Here is an 11,736-nt window from a genome sequence, read left to right as displayed (position 1 = left end):
AATGCATTCTCGCGTCTGGGCTAAGCCTCACAAACTTTCGTTCGTAGTCGATAACGGACATAGAACCTTGCTTAAGATCAAGAAATTCCCTCCGCTTTTGGTCGATGAATCTCGATGATATACTTTTTGAACTCGGTTTGAAAGAATTCCCAAGTCACTTGCTCTCTAGGCACCACAAGTCGAGTACTCCACCAATAGTAGGCGGACTCGTAGCAAGGAGATGGTACACTTTAAGCACTCATCGGGTGTACAGGATAGCTCATCAAGCACCGGATAGTGTTATCTAACCAAAATTCAGCGCTTCGGCATCATCATCATCCGTAGCCTTAAATTCAGTGGCCCCATGTTTTGAATCCTATCGATTGGGGCTTACTTGACCTTATTTGGTCAGTCACCGGAGGTATTGTAGGTCTGGGGTTGCATTTGTCGGGAATGGAGGTTGTGGAACAGTAGTGTTGGTTCGAATGTATTGATTAAACCATTCGTTCATCACACTATAAAAGGCTTGCTTAGCCTCGTCATTAGGATTGCTGGCCATAGGTTGAGAGTCCGCGGCGCTGTCCCTTGCGCGGGAGCAAGCGCCACACTCTCCACATCATCAGCTATCGCTCGGTTGGGATCGGGATCCATTGCTATAAACAAACACAAAGTCAAATTGTCAGAAATCACCACACTATCGATTCATCATTTAATGGCATGTATAGCTAGACCCCAAACACATCACGGTAGTCCTAGAATCGACTAAACCGTGGCTCGATACCAATAAAATTGTAACACCCCAAACCCGAGACCATTGCTTGATTAGCGGACCGAGGGGTTAACAAGCCAAGTTCACATGTTTTGCCCACCAATTTGACATTTCCAGTCAGGCTGGAAAACTGCGTCACTGTCGTCTTAAAATCATATCTCGAGTTTCAAAACTCGGAAACTGGTTTCGTAAATTTTCCTGAATTTAGACTCATATATCCATCCATGGATTTATTTCTAGGATTTTGGTCGGGCCAATTGGTACAGTTTATTAGTTAAAGTTACCCATGTTACAGGGATCGACTGCTCTGACCTTCGCGCGGTATAACTTGAATATCTCTCTGTATAGGGATTTAATGCTGGTGTCGTTTGTTTCTAATGAAACTAGACTCAAAATGGAATCCGTACATATATGGTATGTCTCCTAATTCTTTTTGGATAATTTATAGTGAATTTTTAAAGTTGCGACAGGGAACCCAGAAACCATTCTGGCCCTGTCTCACAATAGCTTTAATAACTCTTAACCTGTAACTCTTATGACCATTTAGTTTCTTCCATATGAAAATAGACTCATCAAGGTTCATTTACATAGCTTATTCACTATTTAATTCCATTCCTATGAATTTTGGTGATTTTTCACATTCACGCCACTGCAGCTGGCAGCATCTGTTTTAAGGTAGGACTTACCTATTTGGTAGTCTCCATGATTCAACTAGTCTTGCCATACATAGGTTCATATATGATCATTTTAACCATGCCAATGGCTGATCATATGACCAACATTCCCATTTCAAGCCATAGCCACATCATGACACCAAATATATACATACAACCCACAATTAGTCTAAGTTCATGCTCCCTTTTCGAGCCATTTTCGCATGGCCGTACATACTTACATTACAACGCATTTAACAAACAAGAGGTAGTCCTATACATGCCATCTCAAGTTCAATCAAAAAATTTATACCAAAATGGAGGCTTGATAGTGTGGATGACTTGACTTCAACGATCCCAAATCCGATTGCTTGAGCGAAATCTAGAAAACTAAGAGCCAAAACAACGGGTAAGCATTTTATGCTTAGTAAGTCTCAAGGAATATAATTAACTCTAATTACAGCAATACATTCACATAGCCAAATGCATCATTTCATTAATACACATTCTTACTTCATACTTCATCATTATATAAGTTCGCAAAGCATCAATCAATTCAATAACTGAAATTCATTAGTCGATTGAGCGAATGTTGCTCAAACACGTCGACTTTCCAATGCACATATAACGTACCTTATCCTTTGGGCTTTCCGAGTGTACTAATTGAATTCATTTCAGCAACCAACACTCACCTCCAGCCCAAGATTCTTGAATATAACCGGATATAATCACGTGCACAAATGCCTTGGTCTTAGCCGGATAGAATAACTTCATACGAATGCCTTGGCCTTAGCCCGGATATAGCCACTAGCACAATTGCCTTGGTCTTGACCGGATATAATTTCCAGCATAATTGTCTTGGGCTTAGCCCGGATATCATTCAATTTCTCATGCACACATACATCAATAATCATTGGACATACATATTTCATTTTCGTTACTAAGGCTCAAACACAATTATAATCATTAGCATATTCGCCTTGGGACTTAGCCCGGTGGAATTCAAATACTCATACACACATAATCAATAATCATACACAACCATATTTCATCTCACATAATTCAAGTAAGGTCACTTCTTGAGGACTTACCTCGGATGTTGTCGAACGGCTTTTTCGGCTATTCGATCACCTTTTCCTTCCCTTGTCCAATTGTGGCCCTCTTAGCTCTTGAGCTAATTCAACAAATTCAATTTATTAAAACCTCATTGTGCTTGCTTATGGCGAATATGACAAGGATTTTAAATGGTCATATGGCCACTCTTTAACTTGAATACACAATGGTCATGCACATTTTATACTACATCAAGCAATTCAATACAATTTATTTGAGCATCAAGGAAATGCTAAGGCCTTCAATAGGCTACCCAAGGCGAATATTCATGTACATGTTGAGGTCAATTTTGCACTTAATACCTCACAAAACAGCATGCAATTTACTAATTAATGCTTTGCACATTGTGGCCCAAAACTTATAATATAGCATCAAGCACCTACATGTGTGCTAGGCGAATTGTGCTTGCAATTTCACAAGCATTCTTCCACATCTTCTTCTTTAAACCAATATATTCATCACTTAGTTCATAACCAAAACATAATGTGCAATCATATATATGCATATATGAGCATGGCGAATTTTCAAGGTGTCCATAGCCATCCAAAACACAAATTTTAACTAACATGCAAGAAGCATGAATCATGCTCAAGAATGCATCATGGCGAATATGGCAATCATGTTCCTTTTCAACTTCAATCATGATAAAACAAAGAGAAACTCAAAATCTTACTCATGAGTAGAAAATCCATCATTGCATGCATCATCATCAAGCTTCACACTTAGCATGCAATGGCTTTATCACCATAACAACTTTGCCCAAATACCATTTCCATGGCATAACAAAGATTTGAGCCATGGCTAACATGCACATCAAGTTAGCAACCAAGTCATGCATGAAACTCCTAACACAACCTCATACATACCTTAATCTTGATGTAAACTTAGCCAAATCTCCTTCTAGGTCTCTTCCAACCCAAGCATGAAGCAAAAATCCTCCCCTTTTCCCTAGTAATTTCGCCAAGAAGATGAGAAAGGATGAACAAATTTTCTTTTCTTTCCTTAGTACATTCGCCAAGCCTATGGAGAAGGATGAACATTTTTTTCTTTTTTTTTCATACTCTTATTTTATTATTTCAAACATGCACCACTAGCAAAACATGTTTAAGACATGTTTTCTTTTGCCCATATTCATCACCATGGCCGGCCACTATAGTCAAATTTGGGAATTTGACATGCAAGGACAACATTTCCTAGTGTGCATCAATAGGCCACTTCCACATTTGCCTATCTCAAATTCTAAATTTTCTCACACAAGTCCTTTCTAGTGAAATTCACCTTTATAACACTAAATCAATCATCAAAAAATGTCATACATGAATACTCACATATTATAGGCATCAAAATAAATTTTAAATTATTGTTATGCCTCGGTTTTGTGGTCCCGAAACCACATTCCGGCTAGGGTCTATTTTGGGCTGTCACAGATATGCATATATCTATAAAAATTGTTAATGCCTAAGTAAGATGTTGGGTTGTGCATGACTAGAGAAAATATATATATATGCGTATGGTGTTTGATAGTTAGCCATTAAGTCATATGTACCTCAACCTTATAATATACATGTATTATATTAAATCGCCTATTTGATTTGAAATTAAATGAATTCAATTGTTTTAAATTAAGCTCAAGAGCAAAGAGGATCTAGATCTGATAAGGGAAAGGAAAAAGTAATTGAATAGCCGTTGAAGTCGTTCGACAACATCCGAGGTAAGTCTTCGAGTAATGGAACCTAGTTTATGATTTGATTAAGTCATGACATATAAGCATAACAAATAAACGGTGATATAATGATTCTACTTGAATTATATATTGAGGTAATTGGTTCATACTTATGATGGGCAGCCGAATGCGTATAGAGATCATGTTATAAAGCAAATCAAAATCATGCCCTTTGTATGTGGCTATTGAGCCGAAAATGGTAATGGTTGATAAGTGTCTTGTGTTTGAGTTCTAGTAATGAAAATGAAATATAGATGTGTTATGATTTATTGATATATGTGCATGATTATTCGGATGATAACCGGACTAAGATCCGAAGGCATTTGTGCGAGTTACTATATCCGGGCTAAGTCCCAAGGCATTTGTGCGAAGTTACTATATCCGGCTAAGTTCAAGGCATTTGTGCGAGTTACTATATCCGGGCTAAGTCCCGAAGGCATTTGTGCGAGTTGCTATATCCGGCTAAATCCCGAAGGTACTTGGGTTTGGAAATGAGTGATCTTGATGTAATAATTTCAATTAATATGCTCATAAAATCCAAACGATAAGGTATGTTTCGTATATGCATCGGAAAGTTGATTCCTTTTAAATAGTATTCGCTCAATTGATTAACAAACTTCCGGCCTTAGTTAGGTTTGATCCCCTGTGTATGAATATACTGGTTGAAGCGTGAAGTAAGTATGATTTTGGGAATATGCGTATATGCAATTATTCATTTAGTCATATGAACACTATACTTTAGTCGTAAATTATTTCATTACCTAAACTTACTAAGCATTAAAATGCTTATTCTGTTGCTTTGATTCTCTGTTTTATAGATTTTGTTCGTCAGCTATCGGACTCGGGAGTGTCAAAGTCGAAGTCGTCCACACTATCAAAGCCCTTTTGGTACTCTTTTAGTTGAACTTTGATAATGGCATGTATAGGACTGACCTTTGTTGTTAATCAAGTACCTTTTGGTAATGTATATATTCGGATAGCCATGCGAAAATGGCTTATACATATTTTGAGTATAGCATTATAATCATTTTGTATATTGTTCATTGAGTGGTATGGAAATGTTTGGTAATGATTAGCCATTGGAATGGTTAATCACAATCATTTTGGTGCTATGTATGACAAATGACTAGTTGACTCATGGAAAACTATGAAATAGGTGAAATTTACCTTAAACTAGATGCTGACAGCAGCGGTGTTGTAAGTTTGAAAAATCACTAAAAACAGTAGGAATGGAATTAAATAGTGAATAAATTATGTAATCGAATCTTTATGAGTCTATTTTCATATGAAAGAAACGAAACGACCATATGAGCCGTACTTTACGAGATGTTTAAGTTTTCGTGAAACAGGGCCAGGGCGTTTTCTGGACCCCCTGTTCTGATTTTGAAAATTCACCATAAATTAACGAGAGATAATTAGAAGTCATGATTTATATGTATGGATTCCTTTTTGAGTCTAGTTTCATTACAAACAAACGGCATAAGTATTGAAGCTCTGTACAGAGAGATATCTAAGTCGTAATGCATGAAGGTCAGAGTAGTCTAACCCTGAAACAGGGGAGACTTTAACTAATAAACTGTACTAATTGGCTCAACCAAAAATTCTAGAAAAAAAATTTTGGATGGACATATGAGTCTGGTTTCAGGAAAAATTTACAGAATTGGTTTTCGAGTTTTTGAACTCGAGATATGATTTTTAAAGTAACTGTGATGCAGTTAGCCAGCTTGTCTGGAAATTTTTAAATGAACTGTGTAAGTAAATGAATTAAGTCCGTTAACACCTCGTGTTCGACTCCGGCAACGGTCTCGGGTACGGGGCGTTACATCAGATCTATATATTCATAGCATCGATACATAAAAGACATTATGAATCTTATCTAATTATGGCGGAAGAGCAAACTAGTAAGCTACAAGTCCAGTTCTCTTGTGAATTTCATACGATCTAATAAATCTCAGATTGAGGTTTTTGTTCCTGCCAAAATAGAACATTTTTTCCATGGAAAAACTTTCAAAAAGACTTTATTGCCAATCTCGATTTTATTATCTTTTCTTTTCAAGTCAACATAGGATCTCTATTGGTCGGAAGCAACTTTCAAATAGTCTCAAAAATGCGAACATTCTCTTCTGTCTCACGCATCAAATTTGTTTCTGCCAACTTCCTTTCACTCAACTCTAACCAACATTGCACGACCATATAAATCCTCGAAAGCTGTCATTTTCATGCTCGATTGATAACTATTATTATAAGCAAACTTAGCTAACGGTAAGAATCTTTTCTAGTTACCTTAAAAGTCAATCACACAACAACACAACATATCCTCAAGACAAAGTAAGCATATTTGATATTGTATCTACCTAAAATGATCATTGAATGACTAATCAAAGAAAAAGGAAATAATTACACAATTAACTAAGAAAAATATATTATTAATTACATATTTATAACAAAAATATTAACATTTTTATGACAATTTAAATTATTGACTGAGTATTAAAATAATCTCAACTTGATCCAATAAGACATTAAGACATTTAGAATTTAATAAGAGAAAGAAAAATTTTGATTTTATTTTTATATTTTTCTAAATTTTTATATGTTTAATTATTTCATATATTTATATAAAGAGTTTATATATGATTTTTTTATAATTTCTTGTCTTTTTATATTTTTATAATTCATATGATTTTTTAGAATATATAATTCATATGTTAAGTATACATTTGATAAAAGAAAATACGGATATTTAACAAAAAGACACCACGTGATACTATATCATTGATCACTAATTTTTTTTACTTGTGTTAAAAATGAACTAAAAATATAAAGAAAGCATACTTCAAATTTGAAAAAAAATTTATATACCTAAATAAAACAAGTATATCTCAAAAGTCAAATTGTGAGTTGAGTATTTTTGGGCACAAATAGTTTATTTCTTTATATATTTACTTATTCTTGGAAGTTCTCCAATTATTACTTGTCACCTTATATTTTACAGGGCCAAAGGGACAGAAAAAGCTTCCACTGTCCAAATTTTCCTGTCATTATCCCAAAAGAAATTAATGTAATTTGGCCCCTCCCGAAAAGTCAAGAAACAACATAGGCAACTTCACCTCTACGATGTCCTCTATCACGCAACTTCTACGCAAGACTCAATGTTCCCCCCTTTGGCTTTTGTTCACAGGTTGGATAGAAATGTGAAATTCCTAAGCTAAATTCTAAACCAAATTACTCTTTCAAGTAGTTTTAATGGAAATCGCTAGTATTTCTAAGCCACCCACCAACTGGTTCTCCAACAAGGGTTTAAGGTTAAGCCTTCCTCGCCTTCGTTCAAGATCCAAATCCTCAAGCTCCTTGCTCCCACCATCAGTGGCTGCCACTGCACCAGCTTTACATAATAACACTAAAGAAGAAGCCCTCCGAGCGGTCTTTCGTCAGTTTGATACTGATGGAGATGGTAAGATCCCAAGCGAAGAATTCATCTCTTACTTTGCTTCCATAGGCGACAACATGTCAAAAGAGGAAGCTCAAAGGGTTATCCTAGATTTCGACAACGATGGTGATAACTTGTTGGAATTCAAGGAGTTTGTGAAGTTGATGGAGGGAGGCAATGAAGGCGATGATATCAAAAGAGCGTTCGAGACGTACGAAGTTGACAAAGGTAGTGGGTCAATTACGCCAGTGGGATTGCAGCAGATGCTTAATCGTTTAGGGGATATGAAATCGTATGAGGACTGCGTTGCTATGATTCGAGTGTTTGATCTTGATGGCAATGGAGTGCTTGACTTCCATGAATTTCAACAAATGATAAAAGGTGAACCATGTAAATTAGCTGAAGTTCCTAGAGAACGGTAATAATTACGCGCATATGTATGTACTAGGCACTAACAAGCTGATGAAAGCTGATTATGAATGTTGTATTTGTATTTTCAGAAATCTTAGTAGGTGGAGTGGTAAGAAGTCCGTAAGTAAGGTATGTGGATAAAGAAAATAATGATGAAGAGTTTTTTCGTTATTTAAGATTTTGATTTAGCTCAACTTTGAATTTAGTCGTAATTCAATGTATCTTTTTGAGATTTTATGAATGATTTTTATCAAACAAAGTAGAGAAATTATATCAACACTTGTTGGGTTAAATGGGATTAAAGTACCACGATGGCCCCTATATTAAGAGTCAGATTGTATTTTGGTCCCTCTACTAAAGAAAATGAGAAAATTAATCTATGTACGTTAGATCAAAAAGAAAACTAGTCATTCTGTTAAAAATTTTATCCATATCTACTTTTAAATACTACTCACCGTACGTCAAAATGAGGCACACGTATCACGCAGCATCACTCTCTAGTTATTTTGTTAACCACACCAGTTTTTAATAATACAAAGAGATGAATTTTTAATAGAAGGAACTAGTTTGCTCTTTGATCTAATGTATAAGGAGAAATTTGTCCATATTTTGAGTAAATGAGGCAAAATGCAATTTTACCCTTAATATAAGGACTTCTATGATACTTTTATCAATTAACTGGTAAAGAATTCAATATCTCTTAACCAATATATATGGACAAAAGAATAATATTAAGAGAGTTTTATGTGTTTAAAAGTTTAATCTTATCTTATTTTAAATTTAATTAGAATCTAATATGACAAAAAAATTAAACGGTTTTTCCGCAAAAGAAATTAAACTGGACCGAAACAAATTTAAGCAAAAATTAAAAGAGAAAAAATATGGGCATAGAAAAATCTAGTATATTTCAAATTGGATTTACATTTTAATGGAACAGTGACAAAAAGAATCTTAAGGAATTTACTATAATTTGTATAACTACTAGAATTTACTATAATTTGTATAACTACTAGTTTGCTTGTAATATATTGAACTCTTTGTTTGACCATTCAGACATCAACTTTTGAGCCACTTGATTTAAGAAAAACTCACCATTCAAAAAATTAATACATGAAATATACAGTTCGAATTTTTTGAGTGTTACAGAAGTTCGGAGTTTCTTAGGTTATCTTACATTCATTGGAGGGTTTCCCCTTATTGCTGCAGCCTTAATGTAACACCTCTCACCCGTATTCAACACCAAAATAGGGTTACAGAGCATTATCGGACTTACAAAACAATTAAATATCCATTTAGTATACATTTTCTCAATTCAAGCATTCATCATTCCATCTCAAACAATTTCCATAATACGAGCCTACGAGGCCCTAAACATGCTTTGGGAATGGTTCGGGACTAAACTTATAACTTAAGAAACTTTCACAAAACTTTGAAATTTTTTCTCCAAAACAAGGGACACACGCCCGTGTGACCAGGCTGTATGTCTCACACGGCCACCAGACACGCTCGTGTCACAAGTCGTGTGGACATTCGAAATGGAAGCACATGGCCGTGTCTCGGCCCATGTCCGACCCCGTGTAACTCTCTGACTTGGGTCACACAGCCAACACACACACCCGTGTGCCCTAAAAATGGCCATACATGCCCATGTGTCAGGCCGTGCCAATCCTGTAGGGTATACTAGCTTATGCCACATGGCCAAGTCACACGCCCGTGTGTGAGGCCGTGTGGAGCATATTGACTTGGTTTCAAATTCAACACTAGGGGACACACGGCCGTGTACATGACCGTGTGTCACACACGGTTGAGACACACGCTCGTGTGGACAAAAATAGGCTATTTGCCAAGCCAATTTGCCACCCAAATTTGCATGATACATAACTCAAATGATACCATTTCCATACACAAATATGCAGTCAAAAGTCATCAACCAATATACAAATCATACTATATCTATTTCAACCATTTCAATACTCAATTCGATGCCATTTACCTATTCAAATACCTATCAACTCAACTTGCTTTACTAGACATAACTCACATATATGTATATCATGTACCATAATTCATCTAATTCCTCATCCAAAACCAATCCAGAACAAACATATCTCAACTAAATAAATACCTTATATCATAATAAACATTTGAGTATCATAATTCAACATCAACCATATCACATGGCAATATTTATAACAAACTGCATAACTTTCATAAGCTACTTTTAATGCCCAAAATACATTTCCATCAAACACACCAAAATGCTCAAAGCCTATACATGACATATACCATATATGCACAAGTCAAAAGTACCAAAATAGATATCTGATAGTGCGATGAAGTCCCTAATGATCCACAGATCTGAGCTAGCTTCAAAATACTATAAAACATAGAAAAATAAACAAAGTAAGCTATATAGCTTAGTAAGTTCGTATGTAAATTGAAATAATCTCATCATTCATTAACATTTCTAAATAGATAACATAAATTGCATTAAAGCATCAATCACTAAGTCAACATAAAGTTCTCAACTTCTATTAGTTCGTTATTCGATTAGTTTTACATACATACCTATACCGGTACTTATCTATTTCCCACCAATTCACTTATCAAATCATTCCGAGTTTATAAATACTTATAGTACGAGTACATTGATTTTTCGATGCCATAGTCCAACTATGGTCTTACACATACATTGCCATGGCCCTGCCATGGTCTTACATTCACGTGCCATAATTGGGTTATGGTCTTTTTATCCGATTGCCATTGCCCAGTTATGGTCTTAGTTGGCAACTCGCCTTACTTGAATCGTACATTTAATTCGAAATCATCCAAACTTTACCGATAAGATAAATACAATCACAATACATCCATCAATTAAATAAATGCACATTTAAGTTCAATTATACGAACTTACCTCGTGTACAGAATGACAGAACAAACCGACTATTCAATTACTTTGCTATTTCCTAGATCTAAGTCAGAATTCCTCTTTTCTTGATCTATAAGTAATCAAAATCAGTTTATTTATTCCTATATTAATTCAATTTAGTCCAAAACACACTTTAAAACACATTTACACTTTTGCCCAACATATTTCACATTTTTCACAATTTAGTCCTTATTTCACACAATCACAAATTCATGCGAATTGCAAAACACCCATGCTTAGCCGAATTACCATTATACCCGTAGCAGCCCATATTTTTCATTTATTTTACACTTCAACCAAAAACTTTCAACATTTCTCAATTTAATCCCTATTTTGCATTTTCACTAAAAATCACTTAACAAAACTTGTTTAACTATAATCAAATATTCATAATCTATCATTAAACATCAAAATACTAATATATTCATCAATGGTAACATTCAAAATCTTTAACAATTTTGCAAAATAGTCTCTGGGCTAGCTAGACCTAGTTGCAACAATATCAAAAACATAAAAATCAATTAAAACGGGACAAAATTGAACTTATATGCATGAAAGTTTGCTTGGCCGAATTTCAAGCTTCTCCCATAGCTAATTTAGGTTGAATTTTCGGTGGAGTCAATGTACAAGAAAGATGATGGCTTTGTTTTTGTTATTTTACTTAATTATATTCATTAATTTACTAAATTTTAACCTTAACCATTAACATTAAAACACTTAATAAAAGTG

At 35.0% G+C, this 11,736-nt stretch overlaps 1 protein-coding gene across 1 annotated transcript; it reads left to right on the top strand.

Annotated features, from left to right (window-relative positions):
* The first annotated feature begins 7,323 nt into the window (after positions 1-7,323).
* LOC108459734 (probable calcium-binding protein CML41) lies at positions 7,324-8,337 on the top strand. The gene is made up of 2 exons (XM_017759138.2): positions 7,324-8,048; positions 8,168-8,337. The coding sequence occupies exons 1-2, from the start codon at positions 7,484-7,486 to the stop codon at positions 8,200-8,202; spliced, it is 600 nt and encodes a 199-aa protein (XP_017614627.1). The 5' UTR covers positions 7,324-7,483; the 3' UTR covers positions 8,203-8,337.
* The last annotated feature ends 3,399 nt before the right edge of the window (positions 8,338-11,736 follow it).

This window comes from Gossypium arboreum, chromosome 3 (genome assembly GCF_025698485.1).
Source record: "Gossypium arboreum isolate Shixiya-1 chromosome 3, ASM2569848v2, whole genome shotgun sequence".
Lineage (NCBI taxonomy): Eukaryota > Viridiplantae > Streptophyta > Magnoliopsida > Malvales > Malvaceae > Gossypium > Gossypium arboreum.
The sequence above is the reverse complement of the archived record's forward strand: the minus strand, read 5'-3'. Positions and strand labels throughout refer to the sequence as shown.

Excerpts from the sequence above, each read along its gene's own strand:
- LOC108459734 (XM_017759138.2), top strand. The coding sequence starts at position 7,484 with ATGGAAATCGCTAGTATTTCTAAGCCACCCACCAACTGGTTCTCCAAC. Across the intron at positions 8,049-8,167 it reads ATTTCAACAAATGATAAAAG|AAATCTTAGTAGGTGGAGTG; the intron begins GTGAACCATGTA and ends TTGTATTTTCAG.